General features: G+C 45.3%; 1 protein-coding gene across 1 annotated transcript; it reads right to left on the minus strand.

Annotated features, from left to right (window-relative positions):
• Positions 1-962: 962 nt before the first annotated feature.
• LOC110476972 (tRNA N(3)-cytidine methyltransferase METTL2) lies at positions 963-16589 on the minus strand. The gene is made up of 9 exons (XM_021542304.2): positions 16479-16589; positions 14886-14977; positions 10148-10509; positions 8175-8224; positions 7523-7583; positions 6203-6342; positions 5344-5450; positions 5080-5145; positions 963-3786 (listed from the first exon to the last, which is right to left on the minus strand). The coding sequence occupies exons 1-9, from the start codon at positions 16565-16567 to the stop codon at positions 3635-3637; spliced, it is 1119 nt and encodes a 372-aa protein (XP_021397979.1). The 5' UTR covers positions 16568-16589; the 3' UTR covers positions 963-3634.
• Positions 16590-21550: the final 4961 nt, after the last annotated feature.

Raw genomic sequence — 21550 nt, forward strand, 5'->3', positions numbered from 1 at the left:
TATCCAATATGACTTTCAGTTATTTTCACAAGAACCACTTAACATTGTAACTGATTCCTCATATGCTGCCAATGTTGCATTCCATTTAGAATCTTCCTATTTAAAGCATGTTAATAACCATCTTTTGTTTACAGAGTTAACACTGTTGATTTCGATTAACAGCCAGCAGCATGATTTTGTGTTACATGTTTGCTCCCACACAGGTTTACCTGGGCCTATTGCAGAAGGTAGTAATTAGGCAAATATTACTGTTATGACAGGTGTGGTACCAAATACTTTTGCTCATGCCCAGCTATCTCATTACTTTTTCCATCAGAATGCTTGTTCTCTTTACAAACAATTTCAATTGACCTCCTCCTAAGCTCGTGATATGCTATTGTCTTGCCCCTCTGTAGTGGGATTGCTCCTGCTCCTTTAGGAGAAGGTACTAAGCTCAAGGTTTAATAGCTAACTCCATTTGGCAAACTGGTATTACCCATATCCCAGAGTTTGCTAATCTTAAATATGTTCATGTTTCTATTGACACCTATTCCCATTTCCTAATGGCAACTTCTTATACTGGAGAGAAGGCCTGTGATACTATCAGGCACTGGCTCACCTGTTTCCCCACTCTGGGCCTTCCCAACACCATCAAAACTCTGGGCTTTCCTGAGACCGTCAATAGACCTGCCTACACCTAAGAGCGAGTTGGTAACTTCTTGCAGCAATGGTGTGTATCTCACCATATGGGCATTCCCCACTCTCCCACAGGGCAAGCTATTGCAGAGCATACCCATAAAACCCTAAAAACGATGCCTGAAAAACAAAAAGAGGGGGAGTTGCAGTGCCCTCATGGCAGACTAGCTAAAGCCTTGTATGTCCTCAGGTTTTTAAATTGGGATGAGATGGGACAAACTGCATGCGAAAGACAGTATTCCTTCAACACAAAGGCTCATCTAAGACCTCCAGTAATGGTAAAGGACTTTGGTAAATAAAAATTTAATGGTAAATTAACTGGACAATGGAAAAGACTCCTGGACTTAATCACATGGGGAGGAGGTTATGCCTGTGTCGCCACAGGCCACGAGGTGGAGAGGATTCCATCACAGTGCGTGCAACCTTTTGTTGTACTATCCTGATTCTAAATGCATATAGTTGCTATGTTATAAACACGTTACAGTTTTTGAAAAGTTTTTATAGTTATTATTGTTGTCACTGTTATTAATATTTTTAGGAGTTGTTTAGGTTTTTGTTGCCTGATTAAAAAAAACACAGGGGAAGATGTGGGATATGGGGGTATAATTATGAAAGTTGCTAAGGCTAATGCTCACCAGAAGGCCCTGTGGGAAAGGCACAGCTGCAGGCTGCATGGTTGGAAGCTGGCTGAGGGGTGAGAGGCAGCCATGAGTGAGGGGAGAGGCAGCTGAGTGACAGCGGGAAGTGAGGTGGTGGTAAGGACAGTGTATGAGCAGGAAGGTGATTGGGTATGGATGTATGGACAGCAGCACTGCAGCTGAGCCAACCAATGGGTGCCCTTCTTCTGTTAAGTTCTGTTAGGGCTTGGTTTGGTTTCAATTATGTCAGGTGGAGATTGTATAAAAAAGGGTGATTTCTACAATAAAGCAATCTCTTTTGGATGCATAAGGGGGTCTGTGTCACTTTGTTCCCCATTGCTACAGTTTTTGCAAAGCCTGATTTACATTAATCAAACAATCACTGAAAAGCACAAAACTTATTCTAATACCTGTTGTACCACAACCTAAAAATAACAGAAGAAAACAAGCTAAGGTAAGAGATACTTGTTGTCAAAGTCAGGAAAATACCTTCTGGAAGTTAGTGTTGGCTTAATCTTAAGAAATTAAACAAGGGTGCAAAAATTAAACTTCCTGCAGATTTCAGATCAAAGAAAGTGTCTCGTGTTTTGGTTTAGCACATCACCATGGAAGGGTGGTTTGTGACCTGGGAGCTGCAGCCACTAGGAAAAGCAGGTAATTATTTATAAACCCTGGTCCTGTTAGCTGCTTCTAATCTGCTGGACTCTGAAGGTGCCCTAAAATCAGCATCAGCACTGAACTTTTGAAAACCTGAACACTGCCTGAGCTATTGTTTAGTGGTTCCCTGGGAGGACATCCTTGTGGACAGTGAGGGCAGAGCAGCATAATTTCCTTTCTCCACAGGTCATCTCCACACCTTGAATCATCCACGGAAAGCTGGTACAGAGAGACTCATGTTGTCTCAGTTCCTGCCCTCAGATCAATGTATTTTAACTCCTGGATTGGCACACACCTGAATGACTAGGAAACAGCTGCATAAGATAAGCTGGCCAAGGGATTCATATCAATGAGCCATTCCAGAGAAGAGCAGGTTTATCCTTTGTATGTTTGTTGCCAAGACAAAAGTACACAAGACAGAGATAAGGTCAGAGCTTTCCTATTTCATGTGGAAATCTAGAGTATGAGACAGTTGCTACTCAACTTGCTCAGCTGCTGTAAGATACCATCTCTTAGGTTAAAACCATAAATAATTTTTAAAATTCAGACCAGTAGCATAACATTTAAAGGGCTCCCTTCTCAAGCTTGTGCTCTTCAACATCCACATTAATGACCTGGATGCAGAACGTGAAGGAGTACTAAGGAAGTTTGCTGTTTGCAGTGAACTGGGAGGAGCTGTCAAGTGTCTCAGGTGCAGAGAGGGCCTCCAGAGAAACCTTGACAAATCAGAGATATGGGCAATCACCAATCATGGGAAGTTCAACAAGGGGAAGTGCTGGATTCTGCATATGGGAAGGGGCAAGCCTGGATGTGTGGGTGGACTGGGGAATGAGGCTGAGAACAGCTGCAGGAAGGGACTCAGGAGTCCTGATCCATGGCAAGTTGAACATGAGTCATCAGTGCCCTGGCAGCCAGGAAGGACATCTGTGTCCTGGGGCATTAGGTAAAGCATTCCTGGTCAGGCAGGGGTTTGTCCTGCTCTGCTTTGGGGCAACCCCACCTCAAGTGCTATGTGCAGTTTTGGGCACTACAATATAAAAAAGACATTAAGCCACTAGAGACCATCCTGAGAATGGCCATGAGAATGGTGAAGGGCCTTGAGGGGAAGCTGTATAAGGACTTGGTCTGTTCAGCTGGAAAACAGGAGACTGAGGTCAGACTTCACTGGGATCTTCAACATCCTCCTGAGGGACAGCAGAGGGGCAGGAACCAATCTCTTCACTCTCCTGACTAGGGACAGGACTCGAGAAAATGGCTGGAGCTGTGTCCAGGGAGGGTTAGGCTGGATATCAAGAAAGGGTTCTTCCCACAAAGGGGAGTTAGGCACTGAACAGGTTCCTCAGGGAATGGGTCATAGCCCCAAAGCTTCCAGAACTCAAGGAGTGTTTGGACAACGCTCTCAGGCATGGGGTGGGATTGTTGGGGTGTCCTGTGCAGGGCCAGGAGTTGGACTTGATCTTCATGGGTCTTTCCCAACCCAGTGTATTCTGTGATTCTATGACATCTAAAATTCTTGCTCTACTTGCAGGGCATTCGTCCTTAGAAAAACTCACTTTAAGTGATGCCAGGCATGGTACAAGGCACTGAGGTCCTGGGTGTGCAGAACTGCACCACACAGGTCACCAGGAGGAGATGAAGAGGCTCCAGTCCAAAGTCCACATGCCTCATGGCTGAAGGGTGGTGGGTTTGCAGTACTTGCACTGGATCCACACCCGATACATTGTCATCTGTTTCCCACGGTTCACTTGCAATCGCCGATCAACCAGATTCTGGATTTTTTCCAGCCCAGCTGTGGTGAACAGATGATCTAATTCATCTGGAAGCAAAGAGAAGGAAACTGAGGAGACTACAGCTTTACTTTAACTGATACCTGCTCACACTGAGTGCAAAGCTAAGCTGAAAGATGGGCCAGAAGAAACACACAGTCTCATCTGAGCAGGGAAATGATCAAACAAGACTTAACTACTTTACTAAGGGAGTTTAACATCACAGTTTTCCAAGTTTTCCTTCCAGCAAAGAAGGAAAGAATTATTTGGAGTACACCTAGAACTAGAGACATGACAAAGGAAATGGGAGCAGTTTCAAATAAGGGCACTGCTCATAGTAACCAGTTAAGGAGCATCTTCTGGCAAGCTGGGACAGAGCCATTCCTTCTTCCCTGTGCAGAGGAATTTCAGAGTCCAAAAGAGCAAAGAACAGGATCAGACCTATGCTTTTAAACAGTGGCACTTAGATCTGTGCTGCCTAGGCTGGAGGGGAATGGGATTCATTATGGTTAAATGTGGGAAAAAAAAAAATCCTAAACCCCACACCCTGTTGGGGCCCAATTAAAGCACTAAGAGCCCTTGAGGCTTCAACAATTCCACTGGCAGGTAATCCTGACCAAACAAGTAAGTTTCACAGTGCCCCAGTCCTGCTGAACAGCAGAGCTTACTCCCAGAGCACATGGTTCGTCTGGAGTTTCTGTAGGAAAAGTCCAACAGGTCTTAGCTTGTGCTTCTTTATCAGATGCTTTCCATTGTGAGGTGTTTGCCAAACATGCATTAAACATTATTTTTCTTGTGCCAGACAAGACTTGTGCAGTGGAGAACAGTTCAGTTGTGCCACTGCTCTAGAACTGACTGTGCACAGGGGCCTGTAGTGGAGGGACTGGAGATGCAGCTGGTGATAAACTGGGAGAATAATTGCTGCTAACATCAAACAGCTGCAGAACTGGAGGGGCTGCCTTAGCTCCATGCTGTACCACAGCCTTCTGATTTCCTTACAGGAGAGGAGGAAACTTAAGGGAAGTTCTGCTAGGTGGCATCCATCTCTCTCCATCATCTGCAGCCAATATACAAGGAGAGCTCCTCCAATCCCACTCCTCCCAGGGTAACAAACACACCAGTCTTCTTCTTAAAGGATTTTCCACTAAGGAAATTGACCATGCCATGCTTGCACCAGAAGCTGACAAGCCCAGGTCACTGTTAGATACTTAACATTTCACAGTGCTCTAAGAAAGAGGCTGAAAAGATCTAGTGGCCAGTCTGGAGGGCACAGGGACAAGAAGTGGTGAAGAGAGTCAGAGAGATGTTTTTTGATGGTCAGAGGCATGTTTCTGTCCTCCTACCTTGTGTGAAGAAGTAGACTCTGGTGCCATCACCTCTCACATAGAAGTTATCAGACAGACATTGACCTAAGAGCAAGAGAGATATAAACAGTTACCAGTCATCACTTAAAAATCAACAACTGCCATCCAACAACAACAGGCCCTTCTCCAGCACACACTGTACTTCACGGAATTAATGAGCTGCCTCCAAACATGGCAGACACAACTCCAGGGAAGCAGAATCTAGTAGTGATGGGGCAAGAATTCCCAGGGGGAAGGAAATACCTTTCTTAAACCGAAGTTGGGCGAGATCATAACGGCCATAATCTCGTAACAAGATCATTCCCCCTGGTTTCAGAAGGCGACTCAGTCTGGTCACAATGCACTGCATTCTGAGAGAAAAACAAACCAGGAGTGCTCAACAAGCTGCAAAATCATGCTTATTTCCTTCCAAAAAGATGGAATATAGTTCTGTATGTTTCAACTTCATGTAATGAGCTACCCAAAGCCAGCAGCATTCTGAGCTCTCCCAGAGTCAGGTGGGTTCATTTTATTTGGCCTCTATTTTTTGACATTCCCCGATTATGCTTTTTTTCCTACAAGGATAACATCCTGCCAGAGCAGGGATTAACTGCTCTCTCTTACTGATTACGAAAGGATCTCCACTGATTTCTGCAAAACAAGTAGTAAGCAAACTTGAAGAGAAGTGTTGTGAAGTAAAACTAAAGGGAACAAAAGAAGAGACTAGTGTAGGTTGTAACAATTATCACACTAAGACCACAGAACTTTCCTTACCTTTTTTCTGAACCTGAACACTTCCTTCTTGCTACCTCCCATGTGAGAAATTAATCTACCCTTTGAGCCTGAAAATCCAGCAGAATACTTTCCAAAGTAAATGCTCAGTGTGGCTGGGGCTCAGAACAGTGACCCCAGCAATGATCACCTGCAGTCACTTAAAATCACCCTGTCCTCTATCAGAATTGGTAACAACAGCAAATACCTGCAATACCTCATTTTCTGAGGCTTCATGGAAAACTGGACCACAAATAGAACAAATTTTAATTTTCCTTGGTAGGAGATTATCAAAACACTCCAGTTTTAGAAAAATTATCTTCTGCAATCAGAAGGAATTATTAAAACTTACTTTTCTGGGAGAATTGCTGAGAGGACAAAGATAAGAATAACAATGTCAAGACTCTCCTCTGGCATTGGGAAAGGACTTTGGTCATTGCACAGGTCATGGACAAACACAAAGCAGCGAGAAGAATCGTATTCTGCATTTTTCTGTATTTGAGGGAGAAAAATTAAGAACATTAGTAGCAGACTCTGATCTCAGTATTAGCTGGACTACATGGATTATTAGTATTATATGGAGTATTTTAACTTTCACATTATCAAGAGGTGTGTCCAGAGATCTGTTTCAGTCTCACTGGACTTCTTTGTCAGGTATGTTCCTTGGTCAGGCAAGGAACAGATGAGAAATGTGAAAAAATATTTACACACAGGAGATATACAAAGAGCTTTGGTCTTGTTACAATCAATCAGCACTGAAAAAACCCGCAAAATTGGATCCAGGGTTTATCACAATTTTAAGGTCAGAATTTCCGCTAACAGTGGTAAGAAATGAGAGATTTATTCTGATAAATTTGAAACCTTTACATAAGTGAGAGTGTCAGGGCACTTCTCTGCATCATTGAAATCAAGATTCATTTCACATACAAGCAGATATTCCTTATACATCAAAAATCAAACTTGGTTGCCTAAAGTTTCAGTCTTAAAAACCAGATTTAGATGTCTTTTAGAAATTGCATATTTTTCTAAAGCTGCTGCAACAGATTGCAGAAGCCTCTACAAACAGTGCTTGTGTCAAATCCAGCGGACAAAATGGATGCTGTGGTGCTATGCTCCCCTCTCATCTCAAGAAGTGACTGATTGCATTTGATACTTCATATATTCTCAGTTCTCCCTTGACCTGAAATGTATCAGTGGTATTTGTCCTTCGACTAAATCCCAACCTCTTGCACCACAAACCTCCTCAGCTGACTGTGCAGAACCAATTAGACCATTTTCCCAGAACTGTGGTGACAGTAACACACACAAACCAAAACCAGCTTCAGTTCCTCTTAAAAAATAGCCTAAATATTTTCAAGGTTTGAGTTTATTTTCAAGTTACTTAGCTAAAAGAACACTGTATTGAGAAAAGTACTGCCAACCATAGGGAAAGAAAACCTGGCTGACTTGTTTGCTGCCAATATGACATTTTGAGAACTTTTACTTCCCTAATTTCTACAATCTTTGATGGCTCATTTTCCAGATTTCCCAATGCAAGGGTCAGCACCAGGGCTGGCTAAAATCAGAAAGCTGCCAGCACTGCCAGAGTCACTGGCAGCTGGTATAGATTTGTGTTAATAGGCAATTGGCCCCAGATGCTTCCCACATATTCATAAGTCACCATTGAGATTACCTGGACAAGATTCACAGCTGTTGTAGAAAAATCACAGCAATAAACAAATAGGCCAGGGTCACTGCAATAAATCAAAGAAACTTATCATTTATATAGAGTAATTAAGGAGTATTTCAAATGCACAAACCCCAGAAATCCTGAACTTCAGTTTTTGTGCAAATCTGGTGGATTCCATTGCTCCTCTATGCCCATTATTCTCACAGGAACAGACTGCTTCCTTTTTCTAAAGGAAAAGGACTAAAACCAAGGGCTTCCAAGCTCAAAACACAATAACCTGAAGCTGCAGATTACAAAGATACCATTTGCATTTGGCTTTTCTCAGAGATTGTCATAGAACATTTTTACAGTTGTTTTTCAGAGGCTGTTATCTCATGCAGGTGAAAGCCTACTGAGAATTACTTCACAGAATCCCAGAACGGTTTGGGTTGGGAGGAACGTTAAAGCCCATCCAGTCCCACCCCTGCCATGGGCAGGGACATCTTCCACTAGACCAAGGTGCTCCAAACCCTGTCCAACCTGGCCTTGGACACTTCTAGGAATGCAGCAGCCACAGCTTTTCTGAGCAACCCACCCTCACAGGGAACAATTCTTCCCATTTATCCCTGCCCTCTGGCAGTGGGAAGCCATTTCTTCTTGTCTTGTCTCTACTTACTTGTTGGTTTGTAAAATTGGGAAGACTGTATTCCCAGCCCCACAGCCAACCTGCATAAACAGAGCAGATGTATACAGTGAAAATAATTCCTTCAGCATGTACATACAGAGGATTTTCAATCATCTCTCTACAGCCATGGAATGAAGAGCTACACAATAGTAAAGCTGAGAATGACATTTACCATTCTTAAGTGTCCATGCAAGACCCAAGCATGTTAATGTCTGAGGAACAGGATTACATGCGTGGGAAACCACACAGCAAGCTTTTGTCAAAATCTTAATAACCATCTATACATTGTTACTCTTTTGAAAGCTGTTTTTGCTGGAATCCCAAGCATAGCAACCAGTACAAGTCAATGAAGCACTGGCAAAGGCCACGGATGAGTTACATTCACTTCCATAGAAAATCAGAGCAACAGAGAAGTTAAGTTTGCTTTACTCTAATTACTCCTTCTGCTCGTTTCCATTTGAAGACATAATGGCTCACACAACTTGGTTTAGGGAATTTGCCTCTGAATGTTTAAAGAATCAGTAAAATTAAAACTGAGCATAAAACACCACAGAGAGTTTGCAGTGACAGATGTTAAAGTGCTCAGGTGAGATAGGAAACGCACGTTGAGAACACTGAAGTCTGAGGAAATCTTAAAAGTGTCAAATTAAATTCAAAAATTGGGACAGCTCATACTAAGGGACAGTTCCTGCCCCTGGAAGGGCAGGACTTTCATATAATACTAGGTATTAAACAAATCCAGTAATATCTATAGTGAACAACTAGAGGTGGCAGAGCAAAAGGTTACAACCAGCTGTCATCAGTCCAATATTTATAACTGCCACAAACTTCTCTGGGACAAAGCCTGTGTCAGTCTGGGATTCCCTGTTATCACAAGGGCCCTAAGGAACAAACCCAAGAGCATCTTTACATTCTTGGCTTCATTGCTTTGTTTCACACCTCCCAAGGCAAACAGGAGTCAGCACAAACATGCGGAAGATAATGATAAGGTGTCCTAGGGTGACTATATGATGCTTGTATCCCCGATCATCAGTTCTGTTTATGCTGGATATTAAGTTCTGCACCTTTAAGACTGGTTTTGAGAGCAAAGGGGGAGAGAAGTGCGCAGTTTGTTTGCAGAAACTGCACTTGCTCCCCCCACTCTGCATTCCTTCTCACAGATTGTGTTGTCTGTAAGACAATAGGAGAGACCTCTCCTTCACTTTTCGTTAGTTTTGTTTAGGTAGGTAAAGGTAGCGAAGTTCCCCGGACCCTGGTTATTCTTTTCCTCGGAACTGATTGACCCTGCTCTGGACTAAAATCACAGAGGAACACTGGGAGCTCACGCCTGTGGCCCACTGAGGCCCGGGATGTGGTATTCCAGCACCAGAGAGACTGATAACAGTGAGCCAAACTGCACCCCACAACAGGGGCTTTCTGAAGTTGCCATCTCTTCAGAACAGTGAGAGGTTTTATGGCTTATTATTTATTTTTTTTATGCCTGTGAATTCTTTATGCTTGTTAAAGAAACAGGTTTTTTTTACTTTTCTCCAAGGAAATATTTTCCTGAGACACTTGGGGGAGGGGCCACTTGAATCTGCTTTCTAGTGAGACCCCTTTGGAAGTTTCCTCTCAAATTTGCCCTAAACCAGGACACAAGGGAAAGCTTTATACAGAGTAGAAGAATCAGAGTCTTCAAAAGATGACTTTTAAATGTTTGTTTGAACATCTGATAGCAATAGTTTGGCTTTTAAACTTGTAAACTTATTATGGTCCTTGTGCTCTGTTAATTCAGAGTCTGAACAAAATGAATCCAAACAGATTTAGTTCAGTTCTAAACTGCTCTCTGATTTTTGCATTTTACTGACTGAAGGTAATCATCCACTCCCTTGCTGTTTGGCAGTGACACACATATTTAGGTTCCAGTCACACTGACACAAGGGAGGCTTTGATGTGTGAGTGTGACTTTGATTTATAGTTTTTACCTCTAAGATACGGTAAGATGCAGCTGATCCTGGGTAATGCCCATCACTCAGACTCAGCTCACTGTCTTTCTGTGCAGCCAACTCCTCTGTGTGGCCTCCACGCGGGCTCTCTATCAGGTTTAACTGACTCTCTGTCCTGGTTTCCAATGAGCAATGGCCATTTTCACAGCTTCCCAGCCCTTCATTTTTGGATTCTTTTGTGTCACTAAATCCATGCACAGAATCTCCATTTTGGCTTGAGTTTCTGTTAGGTGCCAGCTCAGGAAATTCAGTGAAGAGCCAGTGTCTGTCCTTGAAGAAGCCATTTTCGTGGATTTTATAGAAGTCATCCCAGTATTTCTTAGCATTCACCTCATATTCCTCTGTGAACACAAGCAAAAATATCACCAGGCATCAAATCAGAAGGTCTCAGGGCTTAATCAGTTCAGAGAGTGAGGGATCACTGCAGGTATCTAGGCACCAACCTGCTGTAATAAGTGACATTACTGACTGAAAATCACCTTTATTTAAATTTGCAATCCCACATAGGCACTCAGCCTATGTTGTCACAGTCACTTTGTTAGGACTTAAAAAAAGAAATAGAGAAGAGGAAACTGTCTCCTGGTAGGATTTAAAGAAAGTTGGCAATAGAAAAAGTCTTTTTGAAGGAGACTGAATTAAAGAAATCCAGGTTTTACTTCCATCTCTAACACTGACTTGTTCAGCTCACCGGAACAATTAATTTGGAGCCTGGTGACATTAAGTGTCAAGCACAACTCTCCTAATTTTCTGAGAGCTGCTTGGAGCTGAAAGCTCCTGTCCAACACACTGCTCTTATTTTCAGGTGGAGAAACCAAAAAACGAGTCAACTCTCCAGGCCAGGAAGCTCAGTTGGAATTTATGCAATCCTGCAGGTAATACGACAGCATGTTTTCCACCAGTCCAGATAACTTTGCTTTCCATAGTTCTGTGTGTGTCAGAGCATCACACATGTATGAACAAAAGAGGGGAATCAACAGTGACCACTGCATTAAAGTACCAGTGGAGAGCTAAGGTGGACAGGCTAAAGTTGAACAGAATTAATTTGAGCAGCAGCACTTTCACATCAAATGGTTCATTCCAGGAGCAAGCTAGTATTACAGAGAGCTGGAATAGCTCTTATAAATCCATGATGAAGACATTTGAGTGACCTGCAAACTTATTTCTACACACTTTTACAGATTTCAGATCAAATACAGTCTGGGAGAACAATTTCTTCCTTGGGAAGCTGCAAATCCAAGTGACTTTCTATGACTTCATCAATGTGATGAGCTCTCTGTCCTGGGAATTAACACCTAATTATAGCATCCTATGCTTGGAGTCACCTACAGACATTAACATCCATGGCCAGAAATCCCAATTGCATGCCAATAACAAGTAACTCCTCAACCATCTTTGGATGGCAAGAAGTGCACTGCTGAATAAAAAAGACTGGGGGGCATTATTAGCTGAACTGCTGTTTATTTACTAGTCTTCCTGAAGAACATAAACCTGTTTCAAAGTGAAACAGTAAAGTGAACCCAGAACACCTGGAAAATATGTAGCCTCAGCTAAATATGGACAAAAATGGCTTTAACAAAGAAGCACTAATCAGTCATCTCTATTTTTAGTAGTATCTATTCCTGCAGCACAAAGAGCTATATATAAAAATAATGTCTTCACCTCAACTATAAGGATTTTCTCCTTTTAAGAAGTCTGGTTCTTAAACCTCAAGCCAAAGGAAATTTTAATGCCTGGCATTAGACACAAACAGTAAGTTTGTGCCATGATCTCACTGTGGGTCACAGTGAGCAGGGTCAGGTCAGTTCACTATTTGCATGGAAGAAGTCAATGACTGCTGATGCTGGAGGAAGTGCTATTGATCCAAACCCTCGCATACTCTATCCTGAACAGCCTTTCTCCCATGTACTAGCAGGAATCTGCAAGGCTTCTGAGGCTGAAACACTCTTTCACCTAACAAAAACACAGATCCTGATTTCTGCTCATCTCCAACAATCCCATGAGAACCTGACTGCTGTGGAACGCTTACTTGAGATGCCGGGACAAAATTCCAGCCCAGCCATTTTGGATTGCCCACATTTTTGCCACATTACACTGGTGAAGAAGACATTGTACTCTTCCTTTGTTACATTAGTGCAAAATTCTGTTGGATGCTACTGAAGAGCTGTCATACTCCAAACCACATGTGGGGAAGCTTTATTTAAAGTTCATTTACCTTGGAGCCTGCTGTTTTCAATAAACTGAATAAAGGATCAGTAACAATATAAATACAAAAAAATCAAGGGCCAGCTGACAAAGATCATACAAGAAACAGATTTAAGTGAAAATATGACCAAGTTAATTTTTCAGGAAGACTTCTTGCCAGAAAAGTTCACATCATACTTGTCCCAGGCCTTTTCGGGGTATTAGCTCACAGTGCCATTGGTGTGCAAGCCAGATTCCTCCAGAGACTTTCCTGATAAGGATTCCTGGCTCATCTTTACAAGCACACCCCCAAACCCAAGCCCATACTCACCCCTTCACTCTGTAAAAGAAGAGTAAACAAAAGTAATTGTTCAAAAAGACCGGAAGAGAATCAGAAACCTCCTGAATTGCAAGGGGGCTAATTATGGAGCCTCAAAAAGAAATCAAGAAGCTTGGATTTTTTTCTCTTTCTTTTGCCATCCAGAAGACACATCTTCCACATACCCACCAAGCTTACATCCTTCTTCAGAATAAATCCTGACATACCCAAGTAGTCCACAGAATAATACAACCATAATGACCAATATTCTGCCTTTGTTTTCCTCCTTGTACATCCTGATGCTCAAACTACCAGACCCTTCAGGCACATTTGCCTGGGCTGCTTTCCCTACTTTCCAGCCATCCCATTGTCTCCACAAGCTTCCCAGTGAATAGTAACCATCAACATTGGACTGGCCTCCATTGTTCAGTCTGGGAAATACATCATGGAGCTCTGACAAATGGCTCCAACAGCAAATTGCTCCACAATTTCCTAGTTGTATATAGGTTCTCAAAGCATGACAAACAGCACCCTTTAATGCTAAGCAGATTTTAAAATGAGCTCAACACAATGGGCATCACAATGGAAAACCACTGGATACCTCTAAGAGTCCAAGAAATTAGGAGGGTTACTCTTTGGTGTAATTAAATTTGCTATTGTGAACACAACTGGAAGCTATATGGAAGTGTCAATAGTTCCAGTAGTGCTCAACATCATCTTATGGGTGACATACTCAATTTAATTTGAACAAAAGGAGCAGATACACCTTAGAGCTCAGCAGGGTATACACATGTGGTGGTGTGACAGTTTTACAAGGATTTATAAGGTTTTGGTAATTAAGTTAGAAATTAGTTGTTAGACAGGTCTTGTTGGTATGTTCCATGTGTCCCCTATTCCTCCCTAGAAAGGTTTTTCCGCCACAGGGTTGTCAATCTCCCTATGTACCTAAAAATACCCCTGTCAGTCCAAGTTGTAATGCCCCCTCTCCCTGTCAAACCCTGAAACCACCCCCATTTTCTTCTAGAATGTTCGATGTCAGTCATCCCTGTTCTTGTTAGTAGTATTGGTCCCTGGAAGCCTTTCCCCTCCCTAAGTTCTCCTCATTGGCCCCCTGCATTGATGTAATCCCTTCCTATTGGTTGCACTGTGTTCATCCCCCTCATGCCAACACCCTTTATAATCCCCTGTCAGACCCCAGGTAGAGAGACATCTGTCACTGTCCCGGTTTGGGAGAACAAAGGCTCTGCAGACCTCATACAGGTGTCCGCTCCCCATTCCTTTGCTTTGGGTCTTCGTAGCTTTGCTGTGCCTTCGTCACCCACGCCGAGGCAATCACTGCCACCCGGTGCTCTAAGTGAGGAGCTGGGGGCAGCCACACTCGTAGCTCCCTCCAGTCACTTGAAGGGGATACGCTAGCCGGCACAAAAGATCCCCGTGACTGGGCAAGTGAAGCGTACAATCACACAAGTTTCTTAACACACCAAAGAAGAATTTCACCAACATTTGAGGGACTGGATGATCTCTATCAGGTGTGTAGAAAATGCATTATTAACCATTTCAGAATGGCTTCAACCATGACTTAACCAAAGAGCTGAGCTCACACTTGATTCAGAGACAAGTAAGCTCTGCATTTTGGATTGATAAATAACCTTTAAATCATATAAAATAAAAACTTTGGAATCTCTTTGCTGTCTGAGGGTAAACAATCAAGGTAAAATAGTTTTTCTTTCTCTGATGAAAGTGCTCTCATGCAGTTTGTTTACTCTGTAGAGACAGATACTGGACATTATCAGACCCTTTAAAGAGAAAATCAGCTTGGATCAGGGCTCACTCCACAGCAAGCCAGCAAAAAGAGATTGATTACTAGCAGTTAAGCTTTAAAGAGCAAAAATAAGCAGAGGCAACAACTCTACATTCAAAGAGGTTTGTTGACAATGAACATAACAAGTATTTAACGTACGCAACATGACAAAGAAACTCAACCCAATCTGACTCCTCCCAAATCGGAGGAGTATCTAGTGAAGGTGGAAGAGTCACAGAGAGATAAATTAAAAACGGAAAGGTTCCTCCTTTTCAATTTCCCATTTCCACACATGTGTTAATGCCTTCTGAATGACTGGGAGAGGGGGAAGAGAGGAACTGATGATGCTCCGATGTGACTCTGGCCAGACTGTTCCACAAAGCCAAGACTCACATGAAGATACTCTCCAAAAGTACCTTGTTTATCTTGTGGTAGTAGCTGTGAGGTGTTCTCTTGAACTTTACTCCTGGCACTGGCTTCCTGCTCTTCTGACCATTCCACATTGTCCCTGTTGTGAAAAATAAGATGAACTAGAGCTAAGCATGGGAGGAAAGAGAAAGGTCTGGAGAGCCCTCCACACGGACAGGGGTGCAGATGTGATCCCCAATTCCAGCCCAGCACCAGCACAACAGTCTAGTCAGCACATGCAGGTCCTAGTCCGGAATGAACTCATGGAATTGCAAACAGAAGGGATCCTAAATCTGTCCCATTTTGGATGCTCAGTCAAATTTAAAGGGACTAGATCCTTGCTAAAACCATGAGGGCACTCAGCACAGAACTCCATTGTCTTTCTCAAGTTAAAACAAAAAAGGCAGTTGGGTTATTTGGAAGGTAACTGTTAAATTAAATCTAATTATGAGAAAATTATGGTAAGCTTTAAAGCATTAAAAATTATTAATAACTTCAATGCACACACACAGCCATGCAGTCATTGAAGTAATTCACTTGGCCTTTTTTCATTAAAACAAGTCAGTGAAAAGCAGACTACAAGGCCCAAGAAGCAGTTCTTGTCTCCAAAGTGATCAATCTTCCAATTTTAACTCACAAAACAAAGGCTTAAATATTAAGCCTGTGAAAAAGCAGATTATTAAGAATTTCCACAGGAAAACTAAGGATATGCTTTTGTAACATACCTTTTGTATAGAATAGATACCTTTTGTATAGAAGAGTCTCAGAAGGAATGACAGACTGACACACATAAATATTACTTAATTACAAATTAAACACAGCCAATTCTTAAAATGGTATAGCAGCCAGAGAGCAAAATTTGATCTATTTACACCAAAAATGCAAAATACCTTCAGTTCCCAGCAAATTGGAGAATTTGGATGTTTAACTGACTTAAAACAACTTCTGTATTAAGAGCTCCTGTTCCAAGTACACACTTGGAACAACTTTACTGAAGGAATGACAGGTTATGGATTTCTAACAGCAGGTAATTAACCACAGCAATAAAACAATTGCTACAAACCACAGGAGCCTGAGGAATGCAACTGCTTCAGGAAGGGTTGAGAATGGCTCAAAGCTCCCTGTCTATCAGTCCTGAAGATTGAGGACATCCTGGGGATCAGTCCCAAAGGTTCAGGAGCCTCCAGAGGATCAGTCCCCAAGACTCAGAACCCCGCAGGGAGCAGTTTCAAGTGCTCAGGATCTCCGAGGGCCAGTACTCGTGACCAACACCGGCCACACAGGGCAATGCCCTGCTCGGGGATGCCGCTCCCCACCCGGGCTGCAGTTGCTGTCCAGCCGCCAGCCCTACACCAGCCCGCTCCACGCCCCGAGGGAATCTCTCGAGGCACGTCCGGGAGAAAAGGGACCCCGTGAGGCGGAACGGGCAGGTTGCGCTGGCCCATTGCACAGCACTTGGCCACAGACATCGCAAATCGGAGAGACGACGGCGAGCCCGCCCCGGCCACCCCCACCCCACCGCCGGGCGGCACCACAGGGCAGCAGAACCCCGGGCGGCTCACGGGGACCTCGAGCGGGTAGCGTCGGCAGCCCTGACGCACCAGGCGTTGTGCTGGAAAAGCCGAGCGGGGTCGGTGAGGAGCCGCCTCCCGAAGGGCCGCCGCTCCCCCGCCGCGCTGGGCGCCGCCATGCCGGCCCGGCCAGCGCCGGAAGCGGAAGCGGCACCGCCTTTCCGGCGCCGGTCGACCCGCAGGAGGCCTGCGGGCGGTGGTCACGTGGGAGGGGCGGTCAGGTGAGAGGTCCCGCCGGGTGAGGTGGGGAAAGGGTCCCGAAAAGGCCTCTTGGAGAGTTTATCCCGCGTTTCAGAGCTTCCGGAATGGGACAGGCTCGAAGATACCACAGGGGTTCCTCTGGTCCAGCCTTCCTGTTCCAGTAGGGTCATTCCAGAGTACATGGCACAGAATCCCAGAATGGTTTGGGTGGGAAAGGAACCTAAAGCCCACCCAGTGCCACCCCTGCTATGGCAGGAACACCTCCCACTGTCCCAGGCTGCTCCGAGCTCTGTCCAGCCTGGCCTTGGGCACTGACAGGGATCCAGGGGCACCACAGCTGCTCTTGGCCTCTGCTCTTTTAGCCAAGAACATCTGAAACAAAGCAGAAAAAGAGAAAAAGTCAGAGTCTGGACTAAATCCAGGAGCAGAAATCCCCATCATAGCATGATGCCTCTGTGGCATCTGGAGGTACAAAAATAAGGTATTAGACCCTGCTGAGACAGGGGAGGATGATTTTACTGCTGGAGGACCCATCAGTCCCTCATCACCAGAGACTTGCTTCCATGTTTATCCCATTTGTGTGGGAACCACTGCAATATTTTAAGGGAACCAATTGCTTCATGTTAACATTGCATCCTTGTCATCTGACAAGCACCAGTACAGGCATGCAGGAGGCTTTTAACTTACCTGTTGGTTCCCAAAGATTCTAGGTTTCCTCTAAGGAAAAAGACCTTAGATACCTAGCCTTACCTTCTTCTGTCCTAAGGCTTCCAGCTTTACTTGCTGGTCAGGTGAACCCTGCTGGCTGTGGAGCCCAGGATGGAGCTGAGGCACACACCCTTGTGCCCTAGGGAAGTGCCCAGGCAACGTTTGAGTGGAGCAGGGAGTGTTGCCAGTGCTCCAGGGAGATTTCAGGTTTTGGGAGTGACAGCAAAACGGCAGCTGGAGAGGCTCCATCCACAGAATCCAGACTTGACACCTCCCATGGCTCTGGGACCAAGTGAATCTCCTCTGTAACCAGGTCAAAGCCCAGATTATCCACAATGGTCATGCTCTTGGTAACAAGAAAGTCTTGGAAAACTGCCCTGCCTGCTGGCAGTCAGAACAGACAGACTTGAAAAAAGAGGTTAATAATAATAATAATAATAATAATAATAATAATAATAATAACAACAACAATAATAATAATGATTCCTTTGCCTTTCACCCACTCCATCCATCTCAGGATCTGAAGAAATGTAGCCACAATAATGCAATGAAACTCCCTCCCTCCCAGCAGGGTTGGATTCTGAGGCCAAGAAGATTAAATTACCTTTCCGTGGCCACTCATAACCAAACAATGCTCCACCAAGCATACAGACACAGCCCTTTCTCCTATGCCCCGCTGAGGGGTGGCACTGCTCAGACACACTGAGTTCACACTGTGCCTTTCTGCCATATAATGGAAAGCAAAAATTCAACCCAAGATTAAGGGAAGTGCAGAAATAGAGAGAATTTAAGCTGTCCTGAGTGCACGGTTTATCCCATGCCAGAGTGACCCAAAGAGAGTTGCAGAGACCCAGTATCTCCCTGTGTTTCTGTCGCTGGGTTGCTGAAGGAGTGGACAAGTAGGAGCCCAGAGCAAGAAGGGAAATGCCAGTCTCCTCCTGTGGTGTATCCTGGGCTTCCTGCACCTCCTCACTGGCAAAGGGGATAGCTGGAATCTACATTGTGGATGTCAACCATGTCCCCAGGACTATGGGGGAAGGTGGAGTTAGTTAGAGTAATGGAATGGTTGGGGTTGGAAGGGATCTTAAAAACCATCTCATTCCACCTCCTGCCATGGGCAGGGACATCTTCCACGCAACCAGGTTGTTCCAACCGCTGCCCAACCTGGACTTGAACCCTTCCAGGGATGGGGCAGCCACAGCTGCTCTGAGCACCCTGTGCTAGGGCCTCTCCACCCTCACAAGGAGGAATTTCATCCCAATATTCCATCTAACTCTGCCCTCTGTCAGTATGAAGCCATTCCCCCTTTTCCTGTGACTCTAGGCCCTTGTAAAAGAGTGTTGTTCCATCTTTCCTGTAATCTTCTTCAGGTACTGCAAAGCCACAATTAGGTCACTCCGAAGCTTTGTTTCTCCATGCTGAACAATCCCAATTCTCTCAGCAAGTACGTTTGAGGAAGGGGAGCCCAAAATACAACAACATAAATTATTCTGTGATTTTGTGCCAAGGAAAATGCAGCATTTTGGTTTTCTGTTTTTAATTCCAGCTTTCTTCTCTTCTCCAAATCTTAAGTTTTCTGCCCAGCAAATGCTTCAGATCCTGAACTGTCCTGAAGTGCCAATGTACTCATCATCTACAGTCATGTTCTTCAGTACCTCCTGCAGACTCTGTTCTGGAAAATGGATTTCCATTGAGAATGCTGGGACTTCAGCACTCCAACACTGGCCTGCTTCCCTAGAGTGAATGGGGAGATGTGTTTCATTTCAGAAAATTCCCCAGACATGTAGAAAACGCCATTCTGGGTTGTGAATCAGAAAAGATTCACCTTTTGTCATTTTCTGTCTGTATTGGAAATGCTTTGCTTATTTTTTGGGTTTACTAACAGGAAACAGTTTACAAAAGGAGTTGATGGGGTTCAAGGAAAGAGCACTTCAGCGCTTCCAGGAATTAAAGTAGCAGTAAAGAGAATTCTGGCCTTAAGTGTTGCTGTAGGAGCTGTGTCAGTGGGATGGGTTTCGGAGTATCCTCACTCCCTGGGAACCTCCGTGGGGCAAATGTCCCTGTCCAGTGTGGGAGATGATCACTCAGCAGCCCAGAAGGTGGGAAGCTCGGGCTGAACACATACAGACACCACCATCTAGTGGTGCCGGGCTCCATCAGCCTCCATGTAGCCCGGAATCGGCACGTGCCGCAGAGTTGCACCTAGTACAGCTTCCAAATGGCTTCTCCCGGGGAGCTGAAAGCAACCACAAAGTTCACGCCCTGTCCCAGGAGGGACCTCTGGCTGCTCCCTCTCCTCTACTCCAGCCGGCACTGCCTTGATTTTGGGGAAAAAAGTCACTCCAGACTCAGAACAGCTGCTCCTTGTGGTCATGGGCTTGATCTTGCAAATAGCCATGACCCCTGGCATCAAGGGGCAGTGAACTAGGATAAACTGGGGTCTTGCCTAATCCTACAGCTCCATGGGAAATGGAAGTCTCCTGCCTGAACAGCATATGTGGAATTGTTGGGGTTTCTCCAGTGGAAGCAGCCCCAGGCAGCCTGGGGGGAGCTCATCATGCTTCTTCATGTTGCAGCTAGGCTCTCCCTTTGCTTTTGCCTTTCCTGGAGCCCACTGGCAGGCCAAATGCTTAGCCTGGGGCCAAACCAAGCTGAGCCTACCTTCAACTCAGGCACAGATTCCACTTGGGTGCTGTAATCACCCACTGAGCTCCTGCCTGGCACAGCTGGTGACACTGAACACTGCCCAAGGTGCCTGAATATAGTGTGGGTTCGGAGCACCTGGTAGCACGGGGTGTGTGTGGGATGTCAAAGACCCAAGCAAATAGGATGTGGCATTGTGGGGTTGACTCCCCTGCAAGGGAATGAGGTGCTACCTGTACCATAGTCTGCAGTGGCTTTGGCCCACCTTGTGCTCCCCATCTTGTTATTGACACTGAGGAGGGAACCAGTAACAGAGCAGAGACCCCCATGGGGAGTCCACAGCCCTGTTTGCCCTGGTTCTGCCATCTGCCAACCTATCTCATCTCAAACCAGCTCCCCGAGTTGTGCTGGGGTGTCAGGGGCTGCCCTCAGGGCAGAAATCTGGGCATAGGCTGGGGACCACCCTGATAGTAGTCTGAGTGATGTTTTTTTCCTCCTGGTTTTTGTTTTTGTTTGTTCTTTATTTTTATTTTTGTGATGTGAATCACTGGCACTCTGGTGTTGCCCATCCATCCCTGGCCCCCCTACAGGGCTCACACCCAGATCCCACTCAGTACCAACTGCTGCCCCTGGTCCCACACTGCTGGGACAGGCCAGCCAGGGAACAGGGACACAGAGCCACCACCAGCTCAGCCAACAAACTGCTGGGGACATTGGGGCCAACCCCATGATGGGAGCAAGGTCACTGTTGCTTTTTGGGGCAATTGAGGGGAATTGAGCCATGTGTTCTGGCAGGGCAGGGACCAGGTAGCTGCACTGTTACAGCCCAGCACTGCCCCTGGGACAGCTCTTTGTTTTCCTCCACGGGTGACACACAGCTTCAGGCAGCAGGACATAGCCTGACCCCTGCCTGCTCTTCTGGAACCCTGAGCTACACAGAAGTCCAGGGATGCTGCAGTTACACAGTCCAAAAAACACAGTAAGGGGAGAGAGGTGGTCAGGCTCAAGGGATATCAGGCATCATGACCCTCCTGAAGCAGCTGCTTGGACATCCATGTGTGCTGTGGCATGGGGACAGTGGAGGCAGACAGGAGGAACTCAGTGCCATCCCAGGGGCTGAACCAAGGCTGCAGCTGGTACTAGCACAGCTAATCCTGTATGGAATTGGCAGGTTGTACAGACTGAATGCATTGGAGGGAGTGATGGAGGGCACTGTTATGTGGGGCACAGCTTTTTACCACCCTGGGTCACAGCAGCACCAGTGACATATGGCTGCAAGAAGAAAGGAGCTGCTGGGCTGCTCAAGCAGTGTCCTGAACCCCCAAAGCCAGTGATGGCTCCTGCCTGCTGGCAGCTGCCCTGTCCTGAAGGAGAAAGTCCCTGTGCCCAGATGGATCAAGGCCAGTGCAGAAGGGGATTCCGAGCGGTCAGAGCTTCACCAGCACAGGCTGTGGAGGAGAGCACAGCTCAGCATGTGGTTCAAGCAGCTGCTTCTGAAATTCCTGTGGCCCGATGAGCACCAAAGAATTCACAGACTGACAAAGATCATC

This window comes from Lonchura striata, chromosome 25, assembly GCF_046129695.1.
Source record: "Lonchura striata isolate bLonStr1 chromosome 25, bLonStr1.mat, whole genome shotgun sequence".
Classification (NCBI taxonomy): domain Eukaryota; kingdom Metazoa; phylum Chordata; class Aves; order Passeriformes; family Estrildidae; genus Lonchura; species Lonchura striata.